This window comes from Perca fluviatilis, chromosome 7 (assembly GCF_010015445.1).
Source record: "Perca fluviatilis chromosome 7, GENO_Pfluv_1.0, whole genome shotgun sequence".
NCBI lineage: Eukaryota > Metazoa > Chordata > Actinopteri > Perciformes > Percidae > Perca > Perca fluviatilis.
This window is the reverse complement of record NC_053118.1, coordinates 7,632,479-7,646,202: the sequence shown is the minus strand read 5'-3', so window position 1 is coordinate 7,646,202 and position 13,724 is coordinate 7,632,479. Positions and strand designations below refer to the sequence as shown.

Here is a 13,724-nt window from a genome sequence, read left to right as displayed (position 1 = left end):
AGCTAGCCTCCTCCTAACTCTGACATTCACAAAAATACATTCAATTGAGTGTTAGCTAAGCTTTGTAAGACCTTGAGGAACCTGTAATATTCATGCCGTGACGAAATTCAAACTGTAAATATACTTTGTTATGCGAAAGTGAGCAAGCGGCGATATTTCCCCATTGTTAGTTATGGCAAAAGTGTAGCTAGCTAGCTGCTGTATTTCTCCATTGTATTGAATGGGACATATAGCAAGCAGCTGCTCGTCCTACAAAGACTCCTCGCGTTCATAAAAATGCCTTAAAATCAAATCGGACACAACGGTTAGCTTTATAAGACATTGGGGAATGATGTTGTATAAGTGGCGTGACGAAATTCAAACTGTAAATATAATTTAGTTATGGCAAAAGTGTAGCTAGCTAGCTGCGGTATTTCTCCATTGTAATGAATGGGACATATAGCAAGCAGCTGCTCGTCCTACAAAGATGCCTCGCGTTCATAAGAATGCCTTAAAATCAAATCGGACACAACGGTTAGCTTTAGAAGACATTGGGGAATGATGTTATAAAAGTGGCGTGACGAAATTCAAACTGTAAATATATTAGAGTTATGCCGGCAGCTGGCCGCGGAGCCCCGTAGTGCAGTATCCACAAAGGGTAACTTTGCCCTGGGTATGGAGCCCAGCAGGCTGCCGCTTTCTCGTCAGACTGTGGAGCTCCTAAAGTCTGACACGTCTTACCAAATTTGCAATTAGCCATAAATTTTTGTAAAACGGCCCATATTTCAGCTTTATATAGTTGATTTCTCGCTTAAAAAAAGTCTCAGAAGTGAATTTGGTAATGAAACATTGCAGTGTCTGGAATATGAGATTCTGTCGCTTCTCTAATGTGTGTGTATTGGGGATTCGCTCAACCAATCAGCGCGCGTCTCTAATGTCTGCGTATGGCAAGTCGCTCAACCAATCAGCGCGCAGCTCATCTAAATATTCATGACCATACCATACTTGGAAGAAAAGCTCTTGTTACAAATAGGGCCAAAACACAGGGATGCATAAGGGCCAATAAAATATCAACCAGGCCATTTTCAGCTCAACCAATGTTACATACCCCATTAGGAGACCATAAGGAACAGTGTGAAATACCCTATATAATCATTCTGTCACCCCTTTAAAGTAATTGTATTTAAACTTAAACTCGGTCACGTTCCATGTGTACTACTAGGTGCAGTGCCGTCATGAAAAGACTGTCCAAATGTGTGTGCTGTTATCCTTATTTGCACCCCTCTCTATGACAGCAGGCCACCTTTTTAAGTGTGGCCATAACAATCAGTTGTAAATTCTGAAGCAAATGCGTTACTTCAATTAACCACAGAGGCCAGATTTGTATGAAATGGAAAAGCACTGTCGTTATTGTTTGGAAGCATACTCTCATAGTGTACAAACCACTTTCAATAGAGCTCAGCAATTCTCTCAATTACAATGTGGTCTTTTTGAGAAGTGTGGTAATATTTAGCCCTCCGAGCATAAATATAAGGCTGGTGATTAGAGATTTACAACAGAACTAAGCCATTTTGTCCGTACTAAGGAGTCAGAAGTCGGGCCAGCACTGGCCTGAGTGACTGTATTCGTCAACATGATGGCTCGCTGGGTTACCGCTTGGCAGCTTGGCCAGTGTGGTGAGAGACTGACGGAATGTTTCGGGGGGGGGCGGTCCGCTTGTGTTTAGAGACTCTTTAACAGAGTTTAACACTGTGCTGTGTTAGTGCTAGTGCTGCTAGTACGGTGGACAGGTCATGTGATGCTTTGAAGGTAATCAACAGGATCTATATTCTGAATTTTACCGGAACCCAATGAAGGGATGCAAGGATTGGTGTGATATGAGTCCGGCCACTTGTTCTGGTTAATAGTGTGGCCGCTGCATTTTGTAACAAGTTGTAGATGACGTAGAGCAGCTTGACTGAGGCGTGAATAGAGGGCATTACAATAATCAATAGGAGACAAAATGAATGTATGAATAGGGCTGGGTATTGTTCAAAAATATTTGATACTGGTACTAATACCAATACTGTGACTTCACTACCGGTTCCTAAACAATGCTTTTTTACGATACCAAATTTTGTACAACGAAAAATAAATTACATTACACATTACGGCACAAATGTATTTATGTGTTTTTCAGCTACGACTATGTGAGCCCCATCTCTGTGTAACGTAGAGTTTTTCCTGCGTGTCTCTACGGCGTGTAACATTAGACAGCCAATCACAGACATTATTAGATCTTGGTAGAAGCATGCTGATTGGCTCACTGACGCTGATGAGATTTACTCCTTAGGTATTGAAATTGGGTATTGAATGACGAGGCATTTTTCGATACTCGATACAAAAGAGGCAATTCGGTTGGTGCCTAAAAAGTATTGAATTCAGTACCCAGCTGGATGAATGAATAGTTCCAGATGTGAAGGGGACAACGTACATTGGATTCTTGAGGTGTTTCGTAACTGAAGAAAACTAGACTGGATTAGCCAAGCTTTTGTGATTGTGATTCTTCTTTGAAAACCAAACCTCTCCTGTTTTCTCCTCTCCTCTCCTGTTTCCTACTTTCCTGTTTCCTCTCCTCTCTGGCTGACCTTTAAACACACATCAGATGTGGGGCCTCGGTTTGCTGTTGTTGTTGTTGAGCTGGCTGCTGTCGTGTAAGAAAGACCTCGGGAAAGTCAGATCTCTTTGATTTTAGGAAAGTGTGGCGCTGCCTGCTAGCAATTAATCAGAGTGGGGGTTAACTGGGGCCTGTAATTGAAAACAGGCCATGCTCAGGAGCCTGTCTGATATAAAAGAGAAGGCACAAGAAAAAGAAAAAACTGCTCTTTTCTCCAAATCTATGAAACTGTATTGACAAATGGTAAAGTTAATTATGAACTTTAGAAAACAAGACCTTGGGTTACTGGTTTATCTCTACCTTGTGTGTCTAGTAGAAGAGGAACCAGGTTTTCTTCTTGATGAATGTCTGCTGATGTGAAGATGGACTTGACCAATAGTGAAGGTTCTGTTGTCCAGTATGATGTGTTTTAGGGCATTTTGCCGCTTTCCAAGCCTGAATTTGGGTTTCTTACATCATGAAAGAAATGAAGGAAGGACATTCAGAGCTACAGAGCTTCCATGCTTCTTAATTATCCATCATAATATGATCCATAGACCGTTTTAGGGCAAAGAGTGGATCAAATCTTTTATAGGAAAATACTTCCATACACTCTATTCTGCTGATTATAGCAGATGCACAGATGAAATCATCTATACTACATAAGCCAGACTGGATTCAGTTCAGCCTCAAGCGGTGAACTCACCAAGGTTGAATCAGCGTATTGTGTCCCTTTTTTACGAGCTAATAAATCTAGGCTGACAAATTTATAAGAGTTGTGTTTGCCAAGTCTTTTCCTAGGAATACCACAAGGGTAATATTCACAATAACGCAACAAAAACGCAAGTATGGCCTTAAATAATTAAAAAAGGGTGTCAATTTTTTAAGAGCTCCAAACTATGTGGGCAACAGGGTCTCAGTTTCAAGGTGTTCATATGCCATATGCATATATATTGTAGCTTCACACTTCTTGGTTGCCATAAATCCTAAGAAGAGGCCCTTTAAGTCTGAATAATTGCTGCTCTGAAGTTAATTCACTTCAAATTCATGGAGTTGAACTGCACTTCATTTGCTACCATTCATTCGGAATAATTCCTGAAAGGTTGTACATTTACCAAAAAAACATGAAGGGAACTTAACTCACCCCTACATTTTTAACAGATTTGTATTTTGACATGTTATGTTGTATCTTCTGAAGGGCTGATGAGTGGGTGTTGAAGGGAATCTCAGGCTACATCTACGGCCTCTACCTAAAGAAGACCTTTGGAGTCAATGAGTACCGGCACTGGATCAAAGAGGTAACACTTTTTGTTTCACCTGTTTATCCTGTCATAACTCCTACATGCTCCAGGAGATTGGTCCGTGGCAGCAGCCCAACTTCTGCAGTGAGGCTTTTCTCTCACTATTAGTCCTTACTTAGTCTATATCCACGACGTTCCACTTCCACGATTGCTCCGGTGCAGCAGGAAATACCGCTGGATGCGTGTATTTTCACCAATATCCAGTCCCTCCAGAAAAACGCGATTATGCGATCGCATAATTCAATGTATAATCAGCCAAAGTCCGCATATTCATGCAGGGGCCGCATTTTTTTCAAATATGCCGCACTTTCGCCGCATAATTTGCCAATTTCCGCGCAAAATATGCGGTGCTTGCATGATTTCATAATCCCCGCTTTTTTGTTGCAAAAAAGTCACATATATCTTAGCAGAAAGTTGAAAAAAGGTTGCGTTTACTTCACACAAGAGCAGCCATTTTCCCCTGTTGCCATGGGAACGTTATGAAGTGACGTAATTACGCGACGTGAACATCATCGAAAAGCAGGTGTTGCAGGTTGAATTTGACATGTACTTTGAGTCTCTTAAGCTGGTATCCAATAAGAAAGCTATCTTAATATCTGATATTATCTGAAATTTCTTTGTTTAAGTGCTCCTGCTGTCTATATTATTAACGATTTTTGAAAGTCTGTCTCTTTTTTATCTTTTATTTCCCTCTGTTTAGACTATTACTTTTATTTATATTATTTGTATATATTTTTGTATCTTATTTGTTTACTTATTGCAATGACTGAATATCTGTAAACTATTTTTGGAAATTAAGTTTAAAAAAAGCAAGGTGTTGGGGGAATCACTTTTTCTTCTCTTTTTCATCAAACCGCATTTTTTGCAAGTTCCTGCAATTTTTGCAATTTCATCGCATAAAATTGCATAAATATCCCGCATATTCCATCGCATTTTTTAAGAAAACGTGCCGCCTAATCAAGGATTTTTGCCCGCAACAATCACAAAAAAATGCGTTTTTCTGGAAGGAGTGAATATCGGTTTCCTTCCGCTTTCTTTGTGTCAGCGTTCTAGACTGCTCCTCAGATCTCTGCAGGGTAAATCCAGACAGCTACTTAGACTATCTGTCCAATCGGAGTTTTCTGTTGCAAGACTATTTTACAGCGGCTCTGTGTGGAGCTTAGCACCGCCCATGATGATGATTGGTTTAAAGAAATGCCAATAAACCAGAGCACGTTTTTCTCCCATCCCGGAATGCTGTGTGGACTAGCCAGACCCTCCTCCGCTCCGCAGCGTGTGGATGGTCTGGCAAGCGGGACTAGTCCTTACTTAATGCATCATGCAACATACATTTACTTTCTCAACTTGTCATGTGTAATCGATCAATACATCACCTGCTAAACTGAGTCTATCCTGATGCAGCTCATCTTGTCAATGTAGTTCCTATATGTTTGTTTAAACAATTGCTTCACTCACTAAATATGTTGCCTCAGCTGTTTGATGTAGCACTAGGGCTGAACGATTTCATTGTTTTCAAATCGCGATTTGAAAGAATGCGTTTAGCTAATTGTTAAGACCGCGGTTTATCAAATGTGCTGAATTTGTGCTAGATGCTACTATTGAACGGAGGCATATCAGACATTTCAGTTTACAGGAAAGTACTGATATTTTTTATTAGAATAGTTTATTATTATAACTTTAGCCTTTGTGCTAAATGTGTTTGACTGTTCAGTGTCCCATGTTTATTAAAAGAAAAACATTTATTGCTGGCAGTTCATATCTACGTTCTCATCCCTGCATAAGAATACAAAGCAGTTTTGATGGTGTCTCATGTTATGATGCTCCATGACATGTTTAATTTGTTACACAGGGAATATTGAACTTTAGCTAAACCGAATCGTAATCGCAACATCTGGCAGAAAAATCGCAATTGTGATTCCAGCTTCTCAAAGGAGAAGATTTCCTGCTTCTCTCTGCCATATATCGTTGGGCCTGGGAAGTTGTGATGGTTGTTTGTTATTTGATGGTCATTTATTGGCATTTCGTTAGAGCAATCAGAGCAAAAGTCAATCGATTAGTCGTTCAACATACAATGAATCGCTTTTTGATAATCAATAAGTCATTTTATTTATTTTTCTAGCTACTCATGTAAGGATTTGCTGCTTTTCTTTGTCATATCGGATTGTAACCTGAATATTTTGTGTTTCTGACTGTTGGTCAGATAAAACCAACAATTTGAATAGATCATCTTGGGCTTTTGGAAATTTTAGCAGACATCTTTCTCTGTTTTCTGACATTTTATAGACAAAATGATTACTTGAGAAAATAATCAACAGATAAATCAATAAAGACAAAGGTTGCTAGTTGCGGCCCTTCATTTTGTAGACTAAATGATGAATCGAAAAGTAGTCTGCAGATAAATTGATAGTAAAAATAATAGTTATATGCTGCCCCACAAATAACGTGCAAGAGATGCAAAAAAAAGAAGTATATATAAAACAGAAATGAAATGACTGAAGCTGTTTGTTAACATGTTATCTGGTTGTTTCCCAGGAGTTGGATAAGATTGTGGAATATGAACTAAAGATGGGAGGGGTTCTGTTGCACCCAACCTTCATCGGAGGCAAAGAGAAGGACAAGTAACACATTAAATTTTATTCCATTACAGTTCTTTAGTTTGAACATTTGAAGTATAAGTGACCGACAGACAGGGTCCAAAATTAACTTTTTTTTCCACCAGCCAAATGGCTAGTGAATGTTCAAATTGTACCAGCCACTCAATAGATTACCACTGTTTTTTGGCTGGTGACTGAAGCAAACTTGCATATTTTACCAGCATTTTGCTAGTTGATGGTGCTAATTTTGGACCCTTGTGACGGGTTGTTTTCCTGGATCATACAGTATATAATTAGATATATACATGACACACTGACAAAACATTTCTCTCTTCAGTCCAACTCCCCACCTTCACTTCTCCATCAAGCACCCCCACACCTTGTCCTGGGAGTACTTCAAGATGTTCCAGTGTAAGGCCCATCTGGTGATGAGGCTGATAGAAAACCGGATCAGCATGGAGTTCATGTTGCAGGTTAGACACATCAATGTTTTCTTCTCTTCTGCCTCTGTGATTCAACGTCAACATCAGAATTTGTGAACTCCAGAACAAAAAATAAAAAAACTGGTTTGGTCTTCTTTTAAAGTCTCTGTTTTCTGCTGCTGTCCTCTAGGTTTTCAACAAGCTTCTGAGCCTGGCTAGCACAGCCTCATCCCAGAAGTACCAGAGTCACATGTGGAGCCAGATGCTTCTGTCTACTCACGCCTTTCTCAAATCCATCTCCAACGTCTCGGGCAAAGACATAGGCCCCCTCATCAAACAATGGGTGTATCCTTTTATCTGTAATGGATCTCTGATTGCAAACAAACGTAGTGATTATTAATGACCTAACACAGTTGGGAGCAATAGAGGTTAAATGCTTAGTAGGGCTGGGTACTAAATTCAATACTTTTTAGGCACCGACCGAACTGCCTCCTTCGTATCGAGTATCGAAAAATGCCTCGTCATTCAATACCCAATTTCAATACCTAAAGGGGTAAATCTCATCAGCCAACAGTGAGCCAAAGTCAGTATGCGCAGGCGGACCAAAAAAAATGCTGTGATTTGCTGGTTCTGTAATGTCTGTATGTTTACAGTTTAGACACGTAGAAGAAAAACTCTGTTACACAGAGATGAGGTCATGTAGTAGAAGCTGAAAAGTAAATACAAAGATTTGTGCCGTAGTGTTGTAATTTCTTTTTGTTTTATAAAATTGGTATTCGAAAAGAGTATCCTTTAGGAACTGGTATCAAAGTCACGGTGTTGGTATCGGTACCTGTATCGAAACTTTTTCTCGGTTAACTTTAACTGTTCGTACCCAGAGACCAAAGTTCTGTGGTGAAGTTCTTTGGCAGTTTTGCCTTTAACAGGAAGAGGAACGTTCTCGAGCTGGAGATCCGTCAGGACTACACTTCATCTGGAACTCAGAAATATGTGGTGAGCGTTCAGAAACAGTGGGTGGAATGTGTTGTCTGTGTTTTTTTTTTTTATTTATCATAACAGAAGGTTCAAATGAGAATTAAATAAATAAAATCAAGATTACATGTCATTTAGCAGACACTTTTATCCAAAGCAACTTCCAATTAAGTGCTTTCAACCCTGAAGGTGCAAACTTCTCCAGACAACAAGTAGTAAGTGCAAGTACATTAGCTTTAAATAAGCAGAACTACAAAGAGCCATATGAAAGTGCAGCTTCAAGAAGTGTGTGTGTATATATAAACATAATATATATATTATGTTTATACGAGGTGTAGTCGGAAGAGATGTGTTTTTAGCCTTTGAGGCCTTTGTGTAGGCTTTCGGCCATCCTGTAATGTAATGTAAAATCAAGGTATACTGCTGGCCACAAACCTAGTCTGAATGCCCAAGATTGCTGACGCTATTAGTCAATGACTGGAGTAGTTTTCTTTTCTTTTCTTTTTTTTACAGTAAAGAGTAACAAAGAACAAATGTAATTCCTCTCATTAATCTTCTATGCCAGGTACCAAATATGGCACAAACATTGCTGTTCTTCTTGAAACAGTCCTGTCATGTTGAATCTTTCAAAAAGCCATGACCTAAAACAGAGAAATGAATACACTAATGTTACAGATTCCGTGTCTGTATGGGGCTAGAAGGGCCCTTACGTTTACATTATTTATTATTACTTTGGTTGTCATATCATGATATGTAAAATGTACCTGCAGGGTCCAATCAAAGTGACTGTGCAGGAGCTCGATGGATCCTTCAACCACACGCTGCAGATCGAGGAGAACAGCCTCAAACATGACATCCCCTGTCATTCCAAGAGCAGACGGTACCTACTACAGCACAACACATCTGTCAATATTGTATTTTGCATACTTAATATTTTAAGTAGGGGGTACTCTACACATGCACACTATATATTGATATACTATAAATACATTTCAATCCATACAGAGAATATTGCCTGGGGCAACAAAGAAACATTTTTTTCATGAGAGCCACACTGAAAGTCAATAGGAGAGCCACTTTTACTGCAAAGTATCAACAGTTACATCCAGTCGTAAACAGCATGTCTGCTTCTCAATCTGTCATCCTTGAACATACAATATGTAGTTTTTTCTACATTAGCCCAACATGTATCTAACCGTTAAAGAGCACATTCGGCATTAAAGGTAAAATTTCACTTTATGAGGTTTTTAACATTAATATGAGTTCCCCCAGCCTGCCTATGGTCCCCCAGTGGCTAGAAATGGTGATAGGTGTAAACCGAGCCCTGGGTATCCTGCTCTGCCTTTGAGAAAATGAAAGCTCAGATGGGCCGATTTGGAATCTTCTCCTTATGAGGTCATAAGGAGCAAGGTTACCTCCCCTTTCTCTGCTTTGCCCCCCCAGAGAATTTGGCCCACCCATGAGAGAGAGACATCATGGCTGTCAAACGAGCAAAGTGGCAGTTGGTCAAAGCCACACCCCCACCCTCCACCTTGCCCCCCACCCCCCTCTCTCCTCCTCAATAGCTACAGACACACAAATGGCACATACTAAGGAAAGCTCATTGTGGGACTGGCTCTAGTGGCTGTAATTCTGCACCAAGGCTGAATTTCGGGGAAGAGACTTCAGATACAGTATTAGGGGACCACTAAGGCCTATATAAAAGCATCCAAAGAGCACCATGTCATGGGACCTTTTAAGAGCTTGGCAGACCGCCCAAACTGGGAACTCAGCACTGAGTCAGTGTTATGGACGGAAGGGCAGAGAAAGTTTAAATATCTTTTTCTAGTCTATATTTCCATCTTGTAATGCCGCTGTTGTGGGTATTTTTTAAATCTAAATTATTTGTAACAGAGCAGACTTAGGGTTATGTCATAGCCCTGCTTGTTTTTTATGAAATATCTGTATTAACTGCATGGTCATATGCATGAACTTTACTGTTCATTTCTTCTCTGCTCCAATCGCCAACAGCCGTCTGCTCTGATCCACCAGTCACACTCTCCCCCTAAAAAAAGTGTTTTTCAATGGTGATAGTATATTTTACGCTGTAGTTATGTGGTTGCTGTAATGTTGTATCGTAAAAGTAGTTTTCTTCCTCATACTCCAGTATCACTGCCACCCGTTGTCTTTGAGTAAATGTCAGACTTTTTGTTTGATGTTTCCTGGTGGCTCTGTGGCGCCGCCTGATACGTTAATCTAGTTGGCCTCTATTCCGTCTTTGCTGTTTCACTCCCCAGTCCTCTCGTCTGTTCTGTCTGTTGATTGTTCTGTTTGTTCCTTTCCACAGAAACAAGAAAAAGAAGATCCCTCTGATGAATGGAGAAGAAGTTGACATGGATTTATCGGCCATGGAGTAAGACATCCTCGCTGTCACTATTTGATATAAGATCCAGTTATTGTCCTTAAATTGAATTAATATATTATGTGAATGTTGTCTTTTCCTTTTGTTAAAGCTGCATTACATTTATATAATACAGTTTTCATAAGTTATTTGACTAATCTAGCTCAAACAAACCGTGCCTCTACCTGCTAAGCCAATACATCCACATGACTCATCATCAGCCACACCTTGTTAAGATGAAATGTTGTGTGAAAAAATGAAAGATACGGTGGCCGCCCAGGGCAAACACACTGCAACTAAAAAAACAACACCCATGCAAATAGACAAAACACAAGCAAATTAAGAAAACATCTTCACTTATGCTGTGTTCCTGACACAATTTTTAGCCCGTAAGTTACGACTTCCAGTCACGACTCACGACTTGGTAGCATTCTAGGCAAACTCATGACAAACCCTTCTAGCTAGCGGCTACCTAACGTTGACGTTAGCTAGCGCTAGCTGATACTAGTGATTTCTAGTCCGCGACATATTTTGGGCTTCATTTAATAAACATAACCTGTAGTAGTACACAATCGTATGTGTATTGTTTTGATTACAATGTGCGGAATTACTTTACGTTGCCTATTTATGTCTATTTATTTCTATTTCTCACTGTTAATCTGTACAGCATCAACAGGGGTCGACATTGTTGTTTATGTGTGTGTGACGTCGAAAAACTGTAACTGGGAGTACAATGATCTGGTACGAGTTCACGCGTAGGAAGTTACGGGTTTGACGGACGTTCCAGGGCACTTTTTACAGGTAGGAGGTTGTGAAAACACGGGTTACCGGTTGCCTGGAACGCAGCATAATTTAACAACACATGCGCAGCATTAAGAAAATGCGCTGCAAATACACATCCAAATACAGAAACGTGCTGCAAATACAGAAAAGTACCTAAACCCCGAAAACAAATGCAACAGAAAAACGCTGCATCCAGTTTACACGACGGAACTTGTCCAGGCCTCTAGGGGGAGTGCTAAGTGGAACAGCTTGATTTTTGACCCCACGGAGAGAATTAAGACCCTATCTTTCACCCGGCGCAGCGCAGCACAGAGTCTGAAGCAAGTGTCTTTGCTAGTTTAGGACTGACGCAGTTGTCAATTTCCTGTCCAGCGCCCGCTTCATTTAAATAGCAAACGCACCTGCGCCCATCTGTGCGCCCATGGGCGTGCTGGTCTTACAGGGAGGTGTGTTCAGGTGCATTCTTGGCGTATTGCTATCTTGACTCAGCGGAAAGTGATCGTGCCATTGACCAACAAAAACCTGGTCTAAAGTCCATAACGCAGCATTTCATTGTTATTGTAACAGCGCATTAGTAAATGCTCCTAGGCTCGTGCACAGCGCGTGCACACTATGCCTGTTACACACACACACAGGGACGTGCAGCAGCACACACACATGCAGAAGATTGAAAATAAAAATATTACAATGTGAAATAGTATGATATGATCTGCTCGCGCCCTTTCACTTCATAATAATTTAATTTATAGAAATCACTAAACACAGGCATGCACAAGCAGATCAGTTTCTTCTCCTGAAAATCTCTCCTTCTTGCTCAGCAAATCCTCCATCATAATAACAATGCTCCAAGGTCCAAACGCGCCTCGCTTTTAAAGGAAATGGGAGATGACTCTCTGATTGGTTTATTGCATGTTACGCCCAAAACACACCTATGATTGATGAAGACACTAAGTACAACCCTTTTGAACCATGCGCCTGGCGCACGGACCCTTTTTTTCCGCCGTTAAACTAGCAAAAGTGGATTCTTACACGCCCTACAGGCAACGTCGCTGTGCGCTTAGAACATTAAAATAGGGCCCAGAGAGAGCGCAGATGAAAGGTTTGTTTTGGAAACCGGAAGAAAAGTGTAGTAGCATATTCATTTTTACGTTTGGCCCTAGTCTTTTACAGTATTATAAAAGAACAACAGGACTGCCTTCTACAAGAGCTTGCTAGCTAACACTAGTAAGCCCATATATGTAGATTAGGACAACAAAATATCCACCCTCTTTGACATAACCTCGCCTTCCGTTGTGTAAACTGGATGCAGCGTTTTTCTGTTGCATTTGTTTTCGGGGTTTGTGTGCTTTCCATTTTGCACCGTTTCTGTATTTGCAGCGCGTTTATGTATCTGGTTGTGTTGTGTGAATTTGCAGCGTGTTCGCTAAATGCTGCGCATTGCTGTTTTCTTAACTTGCAGTGTGTTTGCCCCCATCGGCCCCCATAGAAAGATCTCTGGAAAACAGCTTGGAGGCAGTGCAGGATTTGGGTGTACTTTACTTTGTGTTAACGTGTTTGCCTCCTGTTACGTGTGCAGTGCTGACTCTCCTCTCCTCTGGATCCGGATTGATCCAGACATGTCCATTCTGAGGAAGGTGGAGTTTGAGCAGGCGGACTTCATGTGGCAGTATCAGCTGCGCTATGAGAGGGATGTCGTTGCACAGGTGGGCTAATGGCAAGAGTACAGTCCTCCACACTGGCCTTTTTTTTTTTAACATTTCTAAATCCGTGACATAACTTGTTATCCTATACTTCCACATGAGCCATATCACCCTGCAGTTTGTTCAGCTTTTTTTACCTCCAGCTAAGACAAAATCACTGCACGCTTCCAGTAGGGATGGGTTCCGGTAGCTGGTTCCATTTTGGATCCGGATACCCAGACCTGTTAAGTTCCAGCGCTTACCAATCCCTTTATCTCTCCTCACTCTCTTTTATTAGCCAAGAGCAATTGAAAACATGTTGCTTCTCATTTTGTCTGACTGACACTGTCACAGGTTAAAGTCAGGGACATTTAATTAACATTTCATACCGTATTTCCAGTTGCTCATCTCATTAATTATAAACTGGAGTGTTTCCGCTTTCTCAGCCAACAAAAGCTGATTACACACCTGTGTGTAGGAGGTAATTTAGGCTGTAGTTGCAAATGTTGAAAGGTAAAGATGTATTAAAGTGTGGCTATATGTAACTTTCAATTTGTGTTGATTTTAGCGTCCGCTTAAGACAAAAGCGGTAGTGTTTTTACCACACGTGTCTTTTCTTTACGGTGCTGTATTTCCCACTGTAGATTACTGAGTTAATGCTACCGGGAGGTCATATAGTTGCGATGAATATTTTGCTCGGACAGAAAATCCTTCATTTACAATAAGAGCATACATTACAGATGCATCGTTGCATTTCCTGCCCCTGTGCCACGAGCCAAAGCATTAAGAGTTTGTTGTAGCAACCAACATAATAAAAATAATAATAGCTTAGATTTATATAGCGCCTTTCATGAAACCCAAGGAGGCTTTACGCAAGTACAGGGGGACAAGGGAAGGGGACTGAAAAGAACCGGGCGCTAAATGGAAGGGGGACATAATTTGATGTAGGGTACTGACAACCACATCACGCATTGTAAAG

General features: G+C 40.7%; 1 protein-coding gene across 1 annotated transcript in view; it reads left to right on the top strand.

The window, feature by feature from the left end:
- taf2 (TAF2 RNA polymerase II, TATA box binding protein (TBP)-associated factor) overlaps positions 1–13,724 on the top strand; it is a 42,504-nt gene that overhangs the window by 9,760 nt on the left and 19,020 nt on the right. The window contains exons 9-16 of the mRNA XM_039806243.1: positions 3,813–3,912; positions 6,448–6,533; positions 6,847–6,982; positions 7,122–7,276; positions 7,810–7,924; positions 8,674–8,783; positions 10,230–10,295; positions 12,643–12,769. Of these exons, the coding sequence (XP_039662177.1) occupies positions 3,813–3,912; positions 6,448–6,533; positions 6,847–6,982; positions 7,122–7,276; positions 7,810–7,924; positions 8,674–8,783; positions 10,230–10,295; positions 12,643–12,769 (895 nt within the window). The remainder of the gene's footprint in view (positions 1–3,812; positions 3,913–6,447; positions 6,534–6,846; positions 6,983–7,121; positions 7,277–7,809; positions 7,925–8,673; positions 8,784–10,229; positions 10,296–12,642; positions 12,770–13,724) is intronic.